At 41.4% G+C, this 23,069-nt stretch overlaps 2 protein-coding genes across 11 annotated transcripts in view; one reads left to right on the top strand and one right to left on the bottom strand.

The window, feature by feature from the left end:
- RMND1 (required for meiotic nuclear division 1 homolog) lies at nt 1–22,766 on the bottom strand. Of its 10 annotated transcripts, none has more exons than XR_012775295.1 (14): nt 20,792–21,079; nt 19,813–19,996; nt 18,862–19,372; nt 14,104–14,212; nt 11,089–11,164; nt 10,696–10,735; nt 7,087–7,187; nt 5,718–5,824; nt 3,589–3,653; nt 2,630–2,706; nt 1,335–1,455; nt 984–1,154; nt 444–560; nt 170–190 (listed from the first exon to the last, which is right to left on the bottom strand). XR_012775295.1 is itself a non-coding variant. In XM_075498974.1 (13 exons), coding segments are annotated over exons 2-13 (1,359 nt in total). In that variant the 5' UTR covers nt 19,815–19,996; nt 22,504–22,626; the 3' UTR covers nt 1–157. The 10 variants fall into 10 exon arrangements, 8 of the variants coding, with proteins under 8 accessions (XP_075355089.1, XP_075355088.1, XP_075355094.1 ...); XR_012775294.1 differs by having other exon boundaries at nt 984–1,149; XM_075498974.1 differs by lacking the exons at nt 984–1,154; nt 20,792–21,079 and adding an exon at nt 22,504–22,626 and having other exon boundaries at nt 1–190.
- LOC142408449 (coiled-coil domain-containing protein 170-like) overlaps nt 22,672–23,069 on the top strand; it is a 65,971-nt gene continuing 65,573 nt past the window's right edge. Inside the window, exon 1 of the mRNA XM_075498971.1 lies at nt 22,672–22,761. Coding sequence (XP_075355086.1) covers nt 22,712–22,761 — 50 coding nt within the window. The 5' untranslated portion in view covers nt 22,672–22,711. The remainder of the gene's footprint in view (nt 22,762–23,069) is intronic.

Raw genomic sequence — 23,069 nt, 5'->3', positions numbered from 1 at the left:
TGATTTATTATTTTTTTTTATTTGAGTAGAAGATGTACAGATTTATCAAGAGACACAATTCCACTATTTTCCAGAAGCGTATGATAGACAGGAATTTTCTGGGCCATATGGTCTTTATGATTTTGTCAGTTTTCTTCTTCCTGAGTTTATTCTTTCATCAGAAAACTACCCTTGCAAGTTCAAACAGAACCTGTGGAATGGCAAACAAATTGATATGAATTTTTATTTGATTTAATAATCCTTAAAACAGTTTACACTGTAAACGAGATAATCTGAAAAATAACTATAGCTGCAATTCAAAAGTTACTTGCAAAGAACTGAAGACTAATCCCCTTGTACAGTACATTACATTAATAAAATAATCTTGATTTTCAAATTATAAAGCATATAAGTTGCACTTGTTATTACATTTTCAGTGTGATAGTGGAAAAAAAACCACCAACCTCTATGGTGATGAGTATTACTATCATCCACTCAAGGCGTAGAGTGTGCTTTTCATTGAGGTGATTTCGCATTAGGTCTGTCAGCTCCATGCAGTGCTGAAGCTTTTCATTCATTACCTGCAAGAGATTCCAAATATATGGCAAACCTGGATTCCATAAGCAGAATGAGATCACTAAATAAAGGAACACAATCCACAGAAGGGCTCACTGAACAAAACTAGAAAGGTGTTAACACTCTTCTGTGAAAGAACAGAACAGGAAGTCCTGCAAGGTAACATGCACAAGCAACAGAAGTTTCAGTATAAATGAGTCTGTTATTTCAATAGGTTCATAAAGATAATAGAAATTTAGATACGCATCTGCAGATATTAAACTGCTTTCTACTCATGAAAACAGGCACAAGCAAAAGAAGATGCAGTTTATTGGAATGCCTCAAAAGAAAGTAAATATTTAAGGTTGCTGTACCACCGGAAGAGGTAGTTTTTGTGCTTCTTACTCTGGTTCAGCAGTAAGCATTGTGTCGCCCTTCAATGAACTGACCTGAATGATCATGCCAGTAAGAAGACTGCTTCACATCTCAGTTTAACTTGTTTTCTTGCACACATTTCAGAACAAGAATTAAATCTCCTCTTCTTATAACTACTTAAGGCCTAATTTAGTGGCTCAGGAAATATGCAATCCATTCATGTGAGGCAGAGTTGTTAACCTAAACTGGGTAAAAGATGTGAGTGGGTTACGAACATATGGAAAAGGGGATAGCGTATAGGATCCTATTATTCTTTATTCAGTTTCTACAATTGAAACAGACAATCATGGAGCAGTCTGTAACCCTGCTGAGCCAAAGACAGCTGATCTGAGTGTGGAAAATTCTCCTAACAGTAAGACACCTACCTTAACTCTGCGGTTAATGTTGAGAAACTGGCAAGTCTTGTCATAAAGCTCTTCCAGTTTTTCTCTATCCCAGTAGAAGTCAGGTGTTATTAGCAGGTCTGAACTCAGATTTATACGGTGTCTAAAAAGAATTGGTACTACAGTTCAAACTTCCTTTTGGTGAATACAGGAGCAAATATTTACATAGCAGTTAAAAAGAAACAGAAAAATTTTCCTGTAATTTTAAGTAAAATATGAAAAGCACCTCCTTTCATAATAAAAACACAGTTGTAGTGATGGTTTAAAATTGGCCACATCTCCTGAAACTTTTCTGAGAATACTGTACTGTGTAACAGTTTTGAGCATAAATGACTTTTGCCTTATGGCAACATTGCCTCCTCAACCTGTCACCTTCCTTAACTTTTGATATCTGCAGAGAAGCCCTTGACTACGCTAGTAGCTTGCTGAAGCTGAAGTAGTACATGAATTTAAGTTACTGGGGAGCTCCTTAACAGCTTGTTTAGATCTCAGAACTCTGAGGTGTGACTGGTACTGCATGCTGGCTATGTGAGCATAGCGCACCTTTCAGAACCAGGCTATTGTCTCAACATTATAAAGGCTAAAAGCTGAAATCTCCCACCCTCAACCTACTGCTCACATAAATCTTTGGACACTTAGAACATAATTGTTCATTACTGAACAGTCATTCAAGTAGGGATATAAAATCCCATGTTTAAAATAGGAATTGTTTTTTTAATTTACCTCTTTCTTCACTGGTTTTGAGTTTTTTTGTAAAAGAGTGTGTAATGCTCTGTATTCCCAATGGCCAAATTTCACTTGAGAGGGGGAAAAAACCTCCATTAAATTCTTACAATGTAGCAGTGGTTTCTGAGCAAGTCAAGGGAAGAACAGAACTCTCAGAAGAGTTTTACTAACTCTAGGCCGTAGTTAACAGTTCTACCTACCCCTGTGCTTCCTCCTGGTATCCTTTGCATACTCTAGGATCTACTATAAGTACTGGTTAATAAGACATGCGTTGCTGGACCCAGGGAGGGAAAAGGGTGTGGAATTTGGCCATTTCCAATATGCTGCTTAATGCCTGTCTATAGTTGAGATGCCAGTGGTGAGATGGTGAGCCAGTGGGTCCTGTGACTAACATAACAGCATGCACAGTCTCCAGCCAGAAGAAGGCTGAAAGAATTCCCCCCTGCCCCACCCTGCTACGTTTAGTGTGTATTCTGGTCTTTGTATCACGCATAACTTAAAAATTAAGTTCTGTGTAATACAATGTCTTGGGTGTAACCAAAAAAAGTTACCTTAATGCAAAGAGTTCTCCAATTTTCTGCATTACATCTGCATGAGACAGTTTCACCTTCCTCCGTGACTTCAGTATCTGCAAAGTAACAAGTTTTTCACTGCTTGATCAAGTAGCACGTACTAGAAGTTAAGAAGTCTGGAGTTCTACAGCCTGAAGTATGTGTACGAGTTAAAATCTGAATGCGTATCACACTTACTAACATTTGACTTTTGTTTGCTTAGTGCCTTGCTTATCTAGCTTTGTAAGAGTATCACCAGTTCATCCAGGTTCTTCAATAAATCACTGAGTACGCCATCAGTCGCAATACAAAATCCTGGAGCATTTTCTATGAATTATTTCCTGAACAAGAGATCATTTGTTTTTTCTTCCTACTATTGTTATAAGTCATGAGAGTGTTTTTTTACCTTGTCACTACTTAGCCTTTTTATAGACTTTTTCCTTACAACAAACAAATGTATTACCATTTATTTCCTTCTTTATTGAAAAAAAAAAAAATCTCTTTTGAACCCTACAAATCTCATTTTTATATGCGACATCATATGGACTTTGTACTTTAATTAAGTCTCATGAAAAACTGTGGTTTAAGTAATTCACTTGAACTCCTCATTATATTCAAGTTAAAGCACATTACCTTCAGCCCAAGCTGCCACACACTGTGTTTGGCCAGGTTTTTAAATGCTGCTTCTCCTATTACGCATACACACTCAACAGTGGCAGGTGACAGTGGCACAACATGGGAAATATTATTCCCATGCAGAACCCCACTCCCGACCCTTTAAAGACTGATGATTTCTTGTCCCACCACTTTGCAGGTGTTCTGAGCTTCTCTATGTGGATGGCTTTACCATCAAATCTGTTAAGTATTCAATTGGTTTTTCCATATCCTCAGCTGTATCTGGGCTGATCTTTTACAAAGCACAGGAGAAAAGGAGGGGAGAGGTACAAACAAGACCTCACCTCAGGAATTGACTGGATAGATTCCACAAAATTATCCAATAACGATTCCCAAATAGCCAGCTTTACTGCAACACAGAGGTGACAAAGCAGAACACTGTGAGAAGTATAGATGCTTTCCAGTAATCATTACTTTAAATCTGCCAACGTGCTGCCTCAAGACACATTGATACATACAAGCATTATTTGTAGCAAGTTACAGTTGGTATATACAATCAATGTTCATACATCTACGGACAAATCTGGGCTGGGCACTGACACAGCTCTGCATGCAGAACCACCTTGAGCACACCTCTCTTCAAATGATCAGTTCAGATCTTGGAGAGTTTTTGCTTCAGCTCAAAAGTTGTGTGTCTAAGTGCTCTACCACACATACCAAGCCTTTGCAAACTACATTCCAAGGAGGCTGGAGATAATGAGCCATGCTGACTTCATGTGGTGCCACTCAGGAGTCTCCACTGCATTTCTAGTGCCTGCAGAACTCCCATTCTCCATTTATCCAGTATTTGATGCAGCATGCTCAAACCATGGAGAGCTGGCTTGTACAGACACACCATCTGTACTTGTTGAAGCTAAATTCAAACTTAGGGAATCTTCCATTTTGTTTTTAGGTGAATATACTCTTCACTGAAGATGTAAGTTCTCTTCCGTGGAAACTGTTCAGCACAGGCAATGGCAACACAAGTTCTACTATGCCTCAGCTTGAGCTTGGAAAGATGTTTCTACAGGAAGATGATATAACTCAGGCCTTTGTTCCTTAGTCCGCAGATTCCCAGACAACAATGAAGTATTAACAGATCAAAAATTAACCCTATTCACTCAGAAAAATTAATCAGGGAAGATTTAATTGTCAAAAGGAACTCGGTGGTGGTAGTAGTCAATAGTATTATCTAGTCAGGACGCTGATAGTAAGTCCAATGCCGAGCATTTTTCACACTCATCTTCTGAACAGAGAGGCCTAATCCAAGTCAGTGACTTAAATGACATTTAATTTAGCCCCTGAAAAAAAGCCAATAGGCATTTCAGCTATCACTGATTGTTTGACAGAGGTTGGTTTCTGCTGCGTCATAAATTTGACTTGGACTAGACTTGCATCTTTTATTTTTATTGAAATGTTTTCCTTTATGATGTGCATGTCTCGCACGAACATAAATTGGTACCAATTATCTCCTGGGAATAAATCCCTTTCTCCATTATATGTGGCAACACTCTTCCATGCAGTGGCTTTATGAATAGGAAAACTATAGAGAACTAAAGGCTTTTTTTCTCAATAGCTCTTCCTTCGACAGTCAAGAACCATTTAGTTATGCTGTACTCCTTGATCAAATGGTGTATCACTTCAAAAACATGCGTTCTGTTTCTCGATGTCCCTTCTGTTTAAAGGTGCACTTCCCCAAATACTACAGGAATCCTGTAATTTACCCTAAGAGCTGTAGGGCTAGACAGACCAGATTTCCTTTAAAGGTCTTTTTGAGGACGGCCTTACTGCTGCTCGCTTCTACTCCCACTTCCTACCTCATCTGAGGTCTGAAGCAGCAGAGATGTGTATTTCCTCAAGCAGCAGCACCACTGCTGAGCCTGACTTCTTCCCAGTGCCTCCCGCTGCCTCCTGACAGAAGTACCACCTATGGCACACAGCCATGGCTAATAAGCCTGGAAAACATTATCTGTGACTCTGGTCCACACCTTTGATACTGGTACACCTCCCCAGCTGGGAATCACTTCTTTAGCTGGCATCTAGCTTTTGCTATTAGGGGAAATGGTGTCAGGATGAATTACCTAAGATTACTGACAGGTTTCCAATACTGGACTCTGCATTCATTGCTATCCTAGAGTAGCTCTCAAGGGTGGGGAACAGGATGCTCAGTAAAATGTGTATCTTTTGCACAGTATGTTTCTTAATGTGCTTTGTTCATCTTTAAGACTATTTACATTGAACGAGGTAATTCCAATTTATAGAAAACAAGGTAAAAGCTTTGAAAATGAATCCTCCCACTGACGCACAATCTTTACACAGTTTGCCTAAACCAGACACCGAGTCTTCTCCAACCTGTCATTGTACAAGTTCCACTTCTAATGACATTTCGCAAAATCTGTAGCATAGGCTGATATTACAAACAATATTAACTCACCAGAAAGACAAAGGGCATTTGAAAAGGCAAATTTCTGCAGAACAATTTCATCACTATCCAGCTCAGAATTTAACAAGATTTCTCCTTTATGAAGCTTTGACTGACCTCTGTTAAAACAGGATTGAAGCATCTTCATTGATTAAGCCACTAGCAAAGGCACATTTAAAGAACAAGTCAACAATGCAAGAAAGGTTGGTTGGTTACTTATATAAAGCATGCCATATCTATATGGGTATCATCCCCATCCTTGCGTTTTACTCATGTTCAACCTGACAATAATAAAAACAAATCACTGAAAATTAGTTCCTCAGTCTAAGACTAATATTATGACCAAATTTTCTAGGTTTAAATGAAACTGCAGCAAGCTATGATGGTAACTACCACATTACTGTATACACACAGATAATTCAGAGTAAGCAGGATACTGGCCTCTCTCCTGCTCTCTCCTATATTATCTTTCTGTTTCTGTTTTTCTTTTCTTCTGTCACTTTTATCAACATCACTCCCTCCTTGCTATGATGTTACTTTCCATGAAACCTCTATTGCATAGGGGGCCAGCAGCAAAGAAAAGGGGGCATGAGAGTTGTTCAGTTTATCAGGTCAATCTCACTATGAAACTTGCATAAACACAATGGAATATGTCAGGAATCACAAATTACACAACTGGATAGTACATGCAATTTTCAAATGGCCAGGAAAAAAACAAAAACCTGTCCTCTTATCACGTTACCTTAAATAAGCTCAACCTCATTAGCTCAGCTCCTAGTGTTATAGTGTCCTGCCTAGGAGTTGTTTTTTGGTGCTGTTGGAAAATTACAGATAATTTTTATAATCATTTACATTAAGAAACATTTCTGTAGAGATCATTCATTCATCATCATGATGAAAAAACATTATTTAACAAGGCAAGACAACTTGCCAAGTTTATCCTTGCACAGTATTCAAGTTACAACTTTCCTAGGAAGTGACATCTGTGCAGAATTACATCTTTATATATGAACCTAGAGGGCACTAAGGAAAGCTGATGCAGAAAATCCTCTTTAAAATCAGATTTGTCTCAATAATTCATATTTATTTTTTTCTATGAGGTACACAGTTTCTGTTTGGGATTGCTGAAGAACATGTTCAGTTGTGTGGGAATGGAGCTTCATAATTTACAAATCTAGTGCATAACCAAGTCACAAAGGCCATTACTTGCAAGTTTAGCAATTCAGCAAAATTTGTCAATTTAGATTTACTGTTTTCTCCTTTCCTTATTTTACTCATTTGAAAAAGAGTATGGAAAAGTATATTTTTACTAGCTGCTTTTGCTTGACTTTGTTTGAGATGTCTATTAGCTTTTATATCAAGAGTGCCTGAAGATACTTACTCTCCTATTCTATAGTTCAGCTCTTCATTCTCCCAATGGACTAGTGCAACTTCATATGGCTGAATTTCATGCTGTTCTAGCACTCGCATGATATTCTTCATCTAAGAAAAAGACAATTGCACACATAGGAACAGTTGCCATGCAGTATACTATAACTCTGCAAAGATCTAGCATATAATAGGTTGATGAATGCAACTTTCATGCTGAAGTTTTTTAAGTAACAATGAGTAGGTGTGCTAAGTAATGAAGTGATTGTTAACACAGTTTACTTCTGAAGCTATCTGAAGCTGTGTGGCAGAATCTGTGGCTATGAACAACTGCAAGGAATCTGTGAAGACTAAAATGTCATTTAATGTCTGCATATATAAAACAGGGTAAAGATTAACCACAGCAGCAGTAAGGACAATGCAGACATATTCAGTATCGTAACAATGAGCTGTACAAGATTTTGGCAGATGTCCGAGTGTGGGAATGAATCTTTAGGATAAGTACATCAGGTGGCTGTTTCTGCTAAGATTACTAGTTTGCTGCTAAAATCAATAGTTTTGTTTCAGCTACCAGAGGTTGGATTATATTACAGAAATCCTTCACCACTACAGAAATCTGTAAAAATGGTTTCAGCTGCCCACATTCAACCCTGTAAACAGTTAAACGTGCAATTTTACTTGCAGAAGTAATCTCATTGTCATTTTATTCTCAAGCACACTAAAACCTGATGCAGGAAGAAAGAGCCCTTTTCTCTAACAAAACTTTCTCCTCTGACATCTGACTTAGGATCCCTCATCCTTGTTCCCTTCTATGTGCTACAAGGCTCCCCTCATGAAAATCATTCTGCAATTAGAACAAATTCTGAACTAAAAAAAGCACTCACCTACAGGTTTTTAAAAGGCATTTAGCTACACAACAGCCAATAAAACAAAACACCACAATATACTTTTGGTGCCTAAATTCTTTGAAGACGTGAATGTTCTACTAAGTCATACTTAAAACACTTTCTTCAGAATAATAGATAATCGTTTATCTTTTAGTGCAAAACTGTATGCTAGTAAAGTGTTCATGAAGCATATTCTCCAGGTTAAGTACCCTAAAAAAATCTGTTGGATCACCTGCAAGAGGGATTTTCTTTGCAGTGCTAGCTTTCTTCATTGCTTTCAAGAATTTTGGTGGTACTATCTGTGTAAGACACAGTAACATTTTTCACTAAAAAACCTGAACCCTACAGCTGCAACTGCTTGTTTCATAATCCTGAATGTAATATTAGCATGACTAGTACCTGCCATATATTCCAAGAATTGTGGTAAAAAAGGGTATGAAAAGTCATTTTCATTTTTTAAGCAAGGAAATGTCTGTTGTTAGGCCAGTCAGCTTGGCCAACCAGCTATGCTGTGTCCAGGGACAGTTCAGCAATTCAAACCCTGCGAAACCAATGCCAGAGTTAATAGCCAATCCATAATGTAGCATGCCAGACTTCAAGAGTGTATTCACTTGGATCCAGGTACTCTAGCTGGCTTCGTGAAGTCATTACTAAAACAGTAATAATTACGCTGTTAATAGACTAACAGTCCCTTCCAGAACTAAAACCAGCTCAGGCTTCCCAGGGCCAGTGCAGAGCAAGATTTAACAAAGCTTTACAGACCGTAATGGATTCTGTGAAATTCATGTGTCCTGTAATATGCATACTGCCAAAGTTCTTCCATTGCTCTGGATAATGAGAAATTGCATTTTAGTGGCAGCTTTCTTTTATCTATTTAGAGTAACAGAAAGGCTTCCACTGACTGATGTTGAGTTTCTTCTAGGCCTAGCCTAATTTTATAGAAGGGACTACCTGTGACAGTACATTTAATGAGAAGAGATGTTCTGGATTCACTAAATGCAAACTCTTGCTATTACAGGCAATCACGTCACACAATTTCCTTTTAAAAAAAACAGATGAAACTCCACCTCAAAGCTAGTTTTGCTTTTCGCCCATGCTATTTTTGGTGGGGAAGCTGTTGCACAACCTCCCTACTTGGGTACGTGAAAATGGTATTTTACACTTTAAATTTCTATTCATGATCAGTCTGTAGTTACCACTTCTTCTGTTCAGTGTCTGCTAGTTTAAAATAGTTTTTCTTCTCCTAATAGTCATTCTGGAGTACTTTTAAAAAGCAATTTTGTCCATTCACAGTGATTCTCTACGTTCTGTTTTACTGAATTACTTTCAGTTTCTGTTCTACAGATCAGTTTGGGGTTTTTTTGTTTTTCCTTTCAGTTCATTAAAACGTGTGCATAAAAATACCTCCTCTATTTGAGCAAGTTGTTTGGAAGTTAAAACTTTGACTATGATTTCAGTAAGCAGAAAGAGGCAGTTTTCCTCGTCTTTTATAAATAAAGCTAGCAAGAGACCAACTAAAGTTACTAGTACTGACAAGAAAAATGTGGTATCAAATTTTCAAAGGTACTTAAGCGTGTACAACAAAATGAGATTTTTCAGAGTACTCCGGTGGGTGGAGGTGCCCAACTCACAAAAGTCAACAGGAGTCAGTCAGCTAGCCTTCAGTAATACCTGTGAATCAGTAGCGTAGTTACAGCCATAGCATCCTAAGTGTGCTACAGGCAAGGTTTGAAGGGAGAACTAGTATCTTTTTGTAGGCCAGCTGATATACTGAACCCCCTCAAAACAGACAGGAAATCAGGAACATTTCAGGTCTGAAATAGAAAAACTGAACTTGAATGCAGAAATTGTTCACGTCTGGAAACAACTGCTCTGTGTTTTCATTTACCTTAATAAAAATCATCCTGTGAACTTCTGTGCATCTCAGTATCATTTATTTAACACAGCATTTAATTTCACTTACTCTGCCTATAGATGAGATCAGTATCTTTTCTCTTTGTATCTAGAATCCAGTTTTATTTAACCACAGTAATAAAAATCAATATATTAAAGAAATTTATATACATATATTACTAAAAATAGGTACGCCTGTGGCATACCCTTCTTGGTCAGCAAAGAGCACCAAATTATCCTAAGGGGTATGTAATTTCAATATCAACATATTTTAACAATTATACCAACCAATAAATCTTCCTTCAGGAAAACTGCTAACTGGTAGAAACACAAAACAATATTAAAAAGTTGCTTACAAATTCTGTCTCTTTCAAAGTTATCCAAAAGTAAGTTTTGAATAGTTTTGACTTAAATGGCTCTAGAATGATCCTTTTCTTCCAACGCATTTTCTGTTACATTAGTGCCTTTCAAACAACCATTCACAGGTCGATTTTTTTGATCTACTTCTTCACGATGTAGAGCTGCAAGAATTTTCTTTTTGTCGATCTCACTAGATTAAAGTTTCAGATTTTTGGCCTTAAGTAGAAAATGTTATCCACTTTGTATGTTACACATCTATTTGCTAATTTTGTGCAGAAAGTCAAGTTTCAAAGGTGATATATCAGCAATCCACACACTTGAGGGCAGCAGCAGGAAAGCACCTGCACCTCATTAGGAGAAGAATCAGTCCTCTTCCTTCAGGGAGAGATCCAAGCTCCCAAACAAAGCCCAAGAATGCTGGGCTTTGTGGGACTGACAAAACATCCGTTATGACTTTTAACAAACAGTTTTGCTTTACTTACGCTTTTCTCTTCCACATTCCAAAACACAACAGCCCCTTCCCTGTGAATTCAAGGAAAAAACTGAGGTGTAATTATACTGTTTTAAATGTATTTCAATGCAATACTCAAATTGTACGGTGGCAATTTTTATCATTGTGACTCAAGAAACTTAATACTATCTTCACAAAAACTACATAATAGTTGCTTTTTAACCATACTTTAATGAAAAAACATGAGAAGGTAAGTTATTTTTTAAACATTTAAATAATTCTGATTTTTTTTAACCATTCTGATTGGACAGTTACTCCTTGAGTTTCATGAGGTAATATGATGCAATGATTGAGAAAGCTGCACTACTACTTTCACACCATTGCTATTAAGAAAATAATGTTTTGGGCGTGATTTATAACTTACCTGAAGAAAAAAATCATGCCAGGATCATCTTCTTTTGCAGACTTCTCAGTACCAATCACCAAAACATTTGCAGCATCTGATTTGAAATAAATGAAAAAACTGAAGAATTATTCAAACTTCTAAACATGATAGCTATAAACATATAATTCCAGTTTAACAGTTACATGCTAACATGTCAGTCAGTCCCATATTTTAGTTTTCTGATGGAAATGCTTGCCAGGAAACAACTACAATATCAAACTACACTGCTTCTCTGAAGTGTCACGCTCTAGACAGACTCAGCCGCTATGTTGAATGTCACTGAAATCTTTAGTTAATGAAATGTAACAGTTTTGAAGAACAAAAGACTTAAGCGAAAACTGATGCAGGGCATAGTGAATAACCAGGAACAGAACACAGAAGTGGACAGGCAATGTGAGGGAACTATGGGAAGTTTGCCCACAGTTGCAGAGACATTACCATTCAAATCTGCTTGCCCAGAAGATCTTTCTCTTTTCTATACAGCAAGGGACTAATCTGCACTCAAATTTTGCTGACTTTGCTTTGACAGTCAGAAGCTTGAAAGAGCATACCCGCAAGACAGGAGAGGGTACATTTCCATTCTCCTTTGGATGAGAAGCATGCTTTTGAAACAAATCTTCCAGCCACTCTCATTTACCACACTTCTGATGTGCACAGCAGAGCAGTGTCACAAACTAGATTTTTTTTTTTTTTTTTGCATTGAATTAAACTGAAAGAGGGGCTCCAGAAACGCACCTGTGGTACTCCAACCACTAACGGGCATTTGTTACAAAGGACCAGACTTGAGCTAGTGTAAGTAGAATGCCCCAAAACTTACAAAATGTGGATGCTGGGTTCTCAAAACAGGGTTGGCGTTTTTTTTCCCTACAGGTCTGCTCCACTGTACTCCTCGCTAATGTAGACAAAGTTTTAGAATTCCTGATGTGGTTTTGACACAAAAAGGTTACTTTCCAGCATTACTCATTTTGTTGCAGAACTAGTGGAAGCTAGACCAGCAAACCCCCCCACCTCTATTACAAAGTGAGACTCTGCAAAGAGGAATTTGCAGGGCCTGACACCTAAGCCTTAAGAAGTTCAACCCCTTTGCAGAAAGATCACAAGTCAAGCAACAATGCATCAAATTCAGCCTGTGTACGAATTCCACTCTCTGCTTTACTGCTCAAGCCATAGAGGCCAGGTAGACTAAGGCGGCAGAGAGAGATGACCAAGTATAGGCTATACTGTTGCTAATACCTGAATTGAGACCACACAGTTGGTCTGTATGAACTCTTTAAAGACTTCTCTCTCACTTGCTATTCCAGTTCAGAAACACGATTTGATGAATCACTAGGGCAAGTTTTGGGTGTGAAGACTGAGTTCATCATGGAAGAAACATTTGCCTGCATTTTCTCATTTGCCTTTTCAAATATCACCCTTATCTTTATTTATCCACTCCAGCCAAAACATACACAATTGAAGAGAATTTGGTCCATTGTCAGTGGAGATACAAGATCTGCCCCTAAAATGTTTTTAAAGAGGTTGAAAACAAGAATAATGCTTAGGAAGAACACTACAAAGCAACAAATCCACACACTAATAGCTGATTTAGATTTCTATGTGCTAATATTTTTCTATTTTCCAAGACTGAATGTTTGAGTTGGTAACCAACCACTGCTACATGCACAAGCCAGCCACAACACATCAGATCTGCTGGCACAATCCAGCATCTTTTCATCATTACTTCCTCCAAACTGTTGATAAAGAGTATCTATTGTGAGGGGTCAAAAAACACACCGTGAAAAAATGAAATAACTGGCAAAACCCACACTCCCAGGGTAAAATACCAGTAACAGCAACATTTGCCTTACAATAATTCACAGTCATGCTGGGGATTGTACAAAGTTTCTATCCCAAAGCTGTGAAACCAGTGTTGGTTTTAATACAAAGAAACTATATAGGAACATGAAACCTATACTCTACAGCATCTTGTCTTTCCATGTTCATCTTCCTGAGCAAGACAATCATTACTAAATCTTGTGTTTAAGAGACACACACTGGAGTATTATTGCACTTGGATTATTACATGTTTGAGAGGCAGCCAGATATTTGATAACCTCTACTGAAATGCCCATAAACACTATCTGTCCTTCTCTTAGCTTCATATAATCTGTTCATTCAAAGGAAAAAAAAAAAGCATTCTACTGCCAACATATGAAAATCACAGCTGTTCTAGGGCATAAGGTTCCTTCAGCTATAAAAAGCTCCATTTGTTTTTCTCTTGTAGTATACTGCAGCTATTTCCAAGCCATACTTTCCCAAGTCTTCAGAGATACTTTGTATGGAAACCAGAACCAATTATTTTGCTAAAGCCTAACCAAGTGAAGCATTCAACAATTGCTAGAGTATATTTGCCCCCCGCCCCCCCCAAAGTATCAACTGCATTCTCTTTAGTACAACTAAGCATTTATGGATATATCTTTTTCATTTCACTTAGTCAGCAAGATTCTCTCTTGCATGCCTTCCTCTCCAACCCTCAGTGATTTACATTAGTAGAAGTGTGGGTATGGAAAGAAGATGCAACACTTCAAATTACAAAATTGTTTTGACAGCTGAAGCACTATGATATCACATTACTGAAAGATTAATTAAAATAAAGAAAACTTTCAGATTTTTTTCAGTTAGTGAATTTCTATAGAAATTCTTATATCAGAAAATTCCCAAATTTATTTTTCCTGCATGCATCTAATTTTTCAATACTTTTAGTGGAATTGTAATTTTGGGAAAAATTATCCTAGGTTAACAGCAAGTGCTGGTTATATTGCTATTCTGAGAGGTTTAGTCGTGGTTTTTTAAGCAAATGGAATTTTTAAGCAAAGCAATATTTTTATAGGCAGTATGAAATATTCCAGGGTATTACCAGAATAAGAATACACGAGTTTTAAAAAAGTTATACACCTCACCCATATTTCATCTCCCAAAGTATAACATTGCTTTTAATATGTTTCAAAAATCTACCTCTAGGCAAACTTGTTATTTCAACATATCCATGTGAAGTCAGGTCATGACACAGATTACCAAGATGATATTCATCTGCTGTTGCAAAGGCTGTGCACTGCATCAGATTCTGTGTCAAAGGAATAAAGATTTGAGTTAGGGAAAGGCAAGAAGTTTGTAAAACAATTGTTTGCCTCAAATTTATCGAGAGTGACATTTTTCATTTATTCACTTTTTTCTACAATATCGTTGCCATGCTGTCCACCTGCTGTACAAACAGTCACAAGATTACTTGCTCCCTGTTAAGTGGGAAAGCAAATCACAGACTGAGATCAAACCAGGTGACATGAGTAAGTCGCACCAAAAAACTTCGTGATAGAGTGACAATGTGAACCCTTCTTCCCTGAATGCCAATCAAATGCTTTAACAGTAGAGCTATGCTTGCTACTGCTCTCCCATCCTAAGGCTTATAACATACTCAGCTGACCACTGAAATCAAAAGCAAGACACCTCCAACATCAGCTTTAAGATCTATATTTTAAAGATAAATGGAATTCAGCTATCCCAGCCTGCTTATCAAACAGAAGCTCCAACTGCAAACATCATGTTCTTCCAAGCACAAAGCTCACTGCCCAGGTAACCCGCAGGGTATGAGCCACTGCAGCAGCACAGCACAGAAAGTCACAGATCTTCCGGGCCAGTTGTAGGGGCTGCAGATCTACAGCGTCCCCCCTGAGCTGAATCTTGCACTAACAACATGGTCTCAAACTGACACCACAGTCGAACAGTATATAACAGCCAGAGTTTGTCTCAATATTCCACAATCGTAAATAACTAAAATGCCATATTGAAACAAATGACTGGAAAAATTATACTGACTTGCAATGAGACTGACTCATGCATGGCAATCAGAAAGTCATCTGTGTAAAGATTTCTTGATTCATCAAACAAGTCACAATAAACTGATTTACAAATTCTACTACTCATTTTAAGTGGGTTTCTTTGTTCTGATACCATGTACGTCCCATGATAATGTTTTTCAGTACAATGTAGTGGAAGATATCCAGAAAGCAAAGTGTCTCACTGTGGATCAGTCACTTCCCAGCTTTTTGTAACTAATACAAATGGGGACGTAACTAACAACAAATGAACAAAAGAACTGTACTCATCTGCAAGCATTTATACCCACAATACACTTCAACTTAAAATCCAAACTATATTCTAGCAGCACTCATGTTCTATCAAACAGCAAGGCTTAAAAAGGCGTTCTACTCCTTGGGAGGTCCATTACCAGTCATCAGAATCACGGCCACTCATTTAAACCTTCTTTTCTTTTTTCATGTTAACATTCTGTTATCATTTCCAAAGCTTTTCTTACACATCATCTTAATTCAGTGATCACTAACAGAAAATAAACTTTTAAAGTAATTACAATATTCAGTGAGCAATTTTGTAGGCATATTTCCATGATTGTGCTACAAGGCCAAGTTAACAGTGGAACAGAACTGTGTTTTCAGTTCCCTTGCTGCAGTACCTTTGAAAAGTTGCATTATCACAATTTCATCTGTATAAATCCATTCTCAATCTCTAAACCGCCAATGCAAATATATATTTCAGATTCTTCCAGAAAGCTTTGGTTTTTAGAAGTACATATGCTCTGCCATGAAACTCTTCTGTCAAGAGCTAAGGGAGCAAACTTACATTCTAGCTAGTATATAATCTGAAAATACCTATCCTGCTTTATGCTTCCCACAGTTTATTACTTATGCTTCCCATAGTTCATTACTGTGTTTATTACTTATTGTTCATTTCAAGGCAGATGTACTACAGGACAGACTTTCTGTCTTACTGCTGCAATTTTAGTTTCAATGTACAGATTTTACATTTAGTTAGAACCAGAAGTTTGCTGCTAAGACTACATGCCTGAAATAGCATTTTGGATATGCACTAGTTTGTTTTTTTACAATGCACTGTTTCACTTAAATTTTTACTAAAATCTTGTTTGATGAGGAACATTTGGATTGGGTGCAATTTGAGGTTAAGACACCTAAAATGTATATGTCCACAGGCACTCTTAATGTCTAAGCTCCCATAACAGTTGGTGGAGATATAGCCAAAATGTCTATACTGTAATGAGTGATTCAGCTAATCCTAAAATAGACATGTTAACTGGCCAGTCAACCTTAATCCTGTGCTTTCTGCTATGTTACTTTCACCTGCAAACTTCAAAATAACAGAATACAAGATCTGTACTGGTGCTAGAAAGAAACTCCAGCTACTCACCACCTTCCTCCTTTCTGCCTACAGCTGAGGCTTCATTGAGATTCTATCCGGAGCACCACAACAGCTATCTGAGTAGCTATCCTAAGTACCTCAACAACTCATTTTCCATATCATCATGCCCCCAACAACTGCACAGGCTCATGGAACTGTAATTCTCCTTAGCCCATCCCTTCCGCTTCAAGCATACAAAAATTTTTAAGAAAGAAAACCTGTAGGATGAACTTAAATCCTTACATCACCATAGGATTCAGTCTTTATCTTAAGGACAGTAAATACTACACCTTTACTTGATTTTCAATTTTTTTCTAGACTACATGGCTATAGTATCAAATACTAGCTCAGAGGTTTTTCATGCCATCAGACCTTATGAGATTAACTAAACTGAGTAGTGGTACTACTCACTGATGGACTGAATAAACCAGTTAACTGCTTTCAAGTTAACTCCTCCATCTATCCTGAAAAACTGGTCTTATGACCATTTATCATTGCTGGTGCTCAGCACTCTGCCTGTAAACAACACATGAAGACCAGTGCTGGAGAGGAGTGGGAAGGACCTCATTCATGGACTATTCTGCAAAAGAAAGGTGTCAGGCCCTCCCAGACAGAAAACACCAGAGATCCTCAGGGTTCAGGATCTAGCTGAGAATCTTAAGAGTGGGGGCCCACAGCTAGTGTCTCAAGGGGCAGGCTAGGAAGGAGAAGATGCAGCAGCCTGCCCCTAGGTAACTGCCCTGGCAATAGGGCCTGCATTACTGGAGGGCTCTTGGTTGCCTCCACACACGCACAGGAAAGCAAGATCAGCTTTTTTGTGACACCAGGATTTAGAAAAAAACGACGGCACACTGAAAAAAACCTCAAGGATTCTCCATTTGCTCTACAACTTGCAGAAATCAGCCACATCTTTCAGTTATTTCTCTATACTACATACCTATAAAGACAGACACAAACTGGTAAAAAAAAAATGCTTATCCCAAAATACTGTCAGCCTGAAGTCAAGGTGAGAGCCTGTCCATACCCCTGTATATGGGGCTATATATCTGACAAAACCACATGGGGTTTATTAAAAAATAGCAATGTTAGGTCTGAGTTTATGTGATTTCTGGCACAGCATTTTGCCATCTGGAAGCTTCCTCAAAAAGCAGATTATTATTTCACTGTATCAGGCAGGATTTTCTCAATTTCTTCACAACGGAAGAAAGTAAAAATAGCAGTGCATATTACTTGCACACATATATATGAAAATGTCAAACAAAGAAACTGTTTGCATTCTATGCTGCCATTTAGAAGCCTCAAGAATCTAAAAAAATTGTCACTTCAATTCACCCAACAACAGAAAGAAGCAACCTCTGAATGTAATGTCATAGCATGAGTAACAAGCTTGAAACATTACATGGTGTTTCAGGACTAATATTCTTCACTTTCGTATTTCAAAGCAACGGGAAAATGCAAGTGGGAACAATTTAGTTCAATCTAAGTTTAGTCTATAACGGAGTCTTCATGTTACATTAAAGCATGCTCCTGCTCATCATATAAAATACTAAACAGAAGCTTAGATGACGAGAAGGCAAGCATTAAAACTTCAGTTTCTGTGCTCACATTCAGTAGATCATGTAATAGACATATTTTGCAATGTGGAAGCTATTTCTGAAAGCACAATACTTGTTTCAATCTCATCTATAATACTGTTTTATTAACAACACCCTGGAACTCAGTTGCTGTTGCAGCTTGAGGAGAACAGTAACACTTCTGACAACAAGGATTTTCCTTGGAGATCTTATATTCAAGTATGCTTAAGGTCTGCCTTGGCTAGTATTGAGGCTTGCAAAGAACTATCTAAAGGTGGAATAGCCACAAGTATGCACTGTTCCACTTAATCATATCTCATTTTATCCAAAACAGTTTCTTGCTGCAGTTACTCTGTTGACCTAGGAGTCTGGAGATCAAGGTGCTATTTCTACACATGGAATAATCTTCCTCAAGTAACACAGGCTACATCTGCACCTCTGTTTCCCATCTGAAACTTAATCTGAATATAAACTTTAGACTATACTTTCATCTTGATTTCTGTTTGAGTGAAGCCTTAAAACTGGGTAGAATTGGACAAGTAAGGATACCTAGGGAAAGTTAAATTATTCTGAAAGCTAGACTTTGTTTCTCAGTATTAAATGTGATTTGAGAGCACTGGTTAAAATTATTTTTAATGGACTTCATCTTTCCGCTTTAGTAACCACTTATCTTCCCTCCACTTCTGTTTACATATTGCTAGTAAGTCTCCATTTTGTCTTCAAGATACCAGACACACTAGTTTCTATCAAGCTTGTTTCTGTTTGCAAAGTTCCAACCTCTTTGTGGCCACACTAGGGTAAATAATGAAATCCTCCTCACCAAATAAACATGTTAATTTCATTAAAACGTTAATCTAAACCCAAATCTGAATCTAAATTAAATTGATGACGTTCCCTTAATGTTATACAGACTGTAAATGTTATACTTTACCTGCATGTCTGACAGTAGTGGCTGGTTAGTTCTGGATGGCTGCTTGGTCCTTGGTGCCTTCGGTGGCCTCTTAACTGGCTGGTTACTGTGTTTTGGAATAATTTTAACAGCCGATACAACCGAGTAAAATCTTGATGGTATGTTCCTAAGCTTTTTAATATGCTCTGTATTGAGCTTGTAGTTTTCCATCATCGCCACACCAAAACATTTCCAGGATGGAATAAAAACCTCCCCACTCTGATAATAAACATTTTTTTCCAAAGCCGATACATTTCCTTGGAGCGACTGCCAATTCTTCACTTGTACACACTGACTCCTCAAACAAGGGGAAGCAGTTTTCAGAGCATACAAATTCCAAGACTTTTCTGTTCTGTGAGCTGTTCTGTCAACTTCATTATCCAGCTTTAATAGCAGATGTCCAGTTTTATTAAAGCTTTGGCATTGGCGTATTGTTGTTAAAGCGTGGAAAGATCTAGTCTGAAGGCGCAGAAGTTTCAGTCTCATTGCTTCCCTCAGAACTGTATTTAAAACAAACAAACAAAATCATCCATCAACCTTTGGAAAGAAATACTATTATTTTCCCCTTATCTAAAAGGTGACCCATATGCCTTTTGCATGTGTTAGTACTCCTAAGCACATAAACATTGGTGGGATTAAACAGCGCTTTTTTTAATGCTATGGAAATACTCTAATTAAGATCAAAACATATTATTGAGCTGTGGGCTTGCAACACATGGTGAAAAAGTAGAATTGGTTGCTATGTCAATACGTAAGCAGGCATCTTTTCCTTCTGTTGCTCATTCTGTGTAGCAGTCTGCACCCTCAGTAACCCCACTGACGAAATTACTCATTGAGCAAGCACACACCTTAAAGAGGACATCAGACTCTGTGAATCATTATTTTATACACAATAAAAACAACAATTAGATTCCTATGTGCTTCTATGGGAACATCACCTACAGAATACACACTGATCAGCATCAGCTCAAACTGCTGTATCACAAACAGCCAAGCACGGATCCAGCTCCGTTTGTCTGTCTTGACTAGAGCGAGAGCTGAGGCAATCAGGTTACGGTCTTGATCCTGCTATACATACTGGTGCCACAGGGATCGCAAGGCCTGCTTGTAGATCTGCCTGTGCTAACGGAAACAGGACAGTGTCCTTATTCTGTGATTCCAGACTAAGAGCAAGCTTATTATATTTACGCTACGTTGTACGAGCTAATCAAATAAACTTTAAAAGTATTCACAGACAGTAGACTGAATACCTCAGTGGGTGTGTTTCACTAGCTGAAAAATTGCAGTGTCATCTGCTTTTATTAACCAAGAACACTTCCCTCGTGACAAAAAATCCATCTTCGGCAAGTTATTAACAAAAAAAAAAGTCACTAAGTTGTATAGTTTGAAAAAACTGCCAATTTCAGAATATTTTTCAAAAACTGTGTAAAGAAGGATCTTCAATACCACCCATACATTTAATGTAATAGTGCAAATAAGGATTTTCTTGTGAGAACAAATCATTGTGTGCTGACTGGAACAAGGCCTCCATCCTAACAAGGACATCTAGATGCTAGCACAATACACACACAACTTGATAAAAAAAACCCCACCAAAACCAAACCTCACCCCAACATAACTTAATGGAAGGGGAGTACACTAATTCTGGTGAAAAACACATACAATTCTAAAAAAAAAAAAAAAAGACGACATAAAACACTTTTAGGCTACCACAGAATAAGTAATTGATATTGGGCATAATTTTATATGCTCTTCACTTGTAGCTTTTTGCCCAATTTGTAAACCTGTTATTCACGTGCTTACTACAATAAACTAATTATTATTTTCATTTTAAACTTGTCCTGTACTTAAAAAGCAACGCAGAAGACTCTGCCCAGGACAAGGCACATTTACCTTTTTAAAGGCCTTTTACCTCTGGATAATGACGAGAGCTGAAAAACTCAGCAACTGCAACCCAAGGTGGTCGAGAGCCAGGACAAGGGGAGAAGTCTCCGGTAGTGCGGGGTAACTAGCGGAAAGAGACTCACTAATGCCAGGTAAATCTGTGCTCTCCTGGCCAACAAAACCTTGTGTTGAATCACAGTGATCCCACGGGTGATTTTTCAACTGTACAGGCTTACAGAAAGCTACAAGGAAGCAGTGACCATAGACTCAATTCCACTGAGGAGCCTTAACGCCAGATTTGTAGCAGCGGAGGCACCTAGCCAGGAAGCGCAGAACAGAGCAATCCAAGAAACACGCGGGATGAGGAGCTAGCACAACGAGACAGCAGGTGCCACCTCCGAACAGCGGAAACAAATCTGCGCTTTATTTTCCAACGTCTCTGTAATACAAGACGCGCTTTATTCACGCCCGTTGCCTTTCCAGCCGGGAGTCCAAGCTTACTGCGGCACAGACAGCAAGATGTACGAATAAACAGGGCCCACCCTGCCGGGCGGACAGACCGGACCTGCCCGGACCGCCCCCCCGGGTGCTGCGGGCCCCGCAGCGGCGAGAAACCCGGGCCTCATCCGCCGCAGTCCGGCTGTCCCCAGGGCCCCGCCAGCAGGGCGCTGCTCTCCCGCGCCTCGCTGCCGGCACACTGCGCTCCTCCCCAGCCCCCGCCCGGCGGCGGAGGCAGCAGAGCAGAGCAGAGCAGAGCAGGCCAGGCCAGGCCCGGCCTCCTCTCCTCCCCTCCCCCGAGGGAAACAGCAGCGTCGGCGGCAGCAGCCCGACGCCGGCCCCCACCCCCGGGAGCGCCCCCTCCGGTATGCGCGGGGGGAAGGGGAGCAGGCCCGCTCCCATTGGCTGCCTGCCGGGGCGGGCGGGAAGCAGGCCGCCAGGGAGCCAATCGGGAGGAGAAGGCGCCCCGCCCCCGCAGGAAGAGCAGGCCAGCACCGCCCCCGCCCGAGGCGGCAGCCGAGGCGCTTGGGCCCCGCCCCGCCCCGCGGCGGCTGACGGGCGCCCCTGGCGGGCGCGGGGAGGCACCACCGCCAGGCCGAGCGTCAGCGCGCGGGGGGCCCGGCCCCCCTGTTCCGTAACGCTCGGCTTCCGCGGCAGCTGCGCCACCGCCGGGGAGCGCTCGGCGGAGCGGCCGGCAGGCTGCGGCGCCGCAGTACCTGAGTAGGAGGGGGAGGCAGGGGAGCGGCCCGGCAGCCTTCCTGCTCCGGCGCCGGCAGGGGCAGTGCGGGGCGGAGGAAGGGATGGCGCAGGAAACCGGCCACCCCCTCCCTCCCGCGGCCGGGGCTCTTTCTCACCCCCGAAACTGCCTCCCCTCGCTCGGCCTACGGCCGTGCCCGCGGGGGACGCGGGGCGCTCCCACTCGCGGCAGGATCCGAGCCGGCGGCAAGGGCGGGCGGGGCGGCCCCGGCTCGCCCACGTCCTCCCGCGTCCTCCCGCGGGCGCTGCGGCAGGCCCAGCCCGCAGGCGTCCCTGCTGCCGGCCCCCCGCCGCTCCGGGGGCTCCCGGCTGGGGCCAGCACACCCCCCTTCCCCAGCACAAGCTCCCGTCGCGGCTCCGACCGGCGGCGGGGAGCCGCCGAGGGCCGCCGCGCCGCCGTCCCTCCCCGCCCCTCCCCGCGGCGCGCGCCCGGCCGCCGCCGCCGCGGGAGGGGCGAGGCGGTTCCCGCCGCGCGCCAGCACTGACCTGGGGGAGGGGGCGAACCGCTCTCCGCCGCGCGAGCCGCGGCCCCGCCCACCGCCCGCCGAGCTCCGCCAGGGCGCGCGGGCCGCCAGGCCCCGCCCGCCTGCCCGTCGCCGTGCCGCGCGGCGGGCGCGGCTGACTCACCAATAACGTCCGGCTGCCTCGCCCCACTTCCGGGGGGCGGCCCGCCGGCTCGCGGGGGCGGAGCAAGATGGCGGCGGCGACGGCGCTACCGGTGTCCCTGTCGGGCAGGTTTAAGGGGTCCGTCACGGCCTGGCGCGCTCGTGACCGGCCGCGGAGTGGGGGGCAGGGGGGAGCTGAGGCACCGGCTGGTGCCCCGCGGCCCGGGAGCGGCTGCTTTCGGGCGCCGGGCCGCTCTCGGTCGGGGCCTCCGGCCTAGCGGTGGGCGCCGGGCGGGGCCGGGGGCCGGCTCTCGGCCTACTCGTGCGGGCGGGGGCAGCGCCAGCGTCGCGCCGTGGGCGGGCCCGCTCGGCCAGGGCCGCGTCGCCAGGAGGCGGCGCTGTGGGCGCTGTGCTGCCGGCTCCGCGCCGCCGCCGGTGCTGCCGGGC

Source organism: Mycteria americana, chromosome 3, assembly GCF_035582795.1.
Source record: "Mycteria americana isolate JAX WOST 10 ecotype Jacksonville Zoo and Gardens chromosome 3, USCA_MyAme_1.0, whole genome shotgun sequence".
Classification (NCBI taxonomy): Eukaryota; Metazoa; Chordata; class Aves; order Ciconiiformes; family Ciconiidae; genus Mycteria; species Mycteria americana.
Note: the sequence above shows the minus strand (reverse complement) of the source record. Positions and strands in the feature narration are given on the sequence as shown.

Coding starts and splice junctions, on each gene's coding strand:
- RMND1 (XM_075498974.1), bottom strand. Junction 3,654..5,717: donor AAATGCCCTTTGTCTTTCTG/GTGAGTTAATAT, acceptor TCTGTGTTGCAG/TAAAGCTGGCTATTTGGGAA. Junction 1,456..2,629: donor GGAGAACTCTTTGCATTAAG/GTAACTTTTTTT, acceptor AATTCTTTTTAG/ACACCGTATAAATCTGAGTT.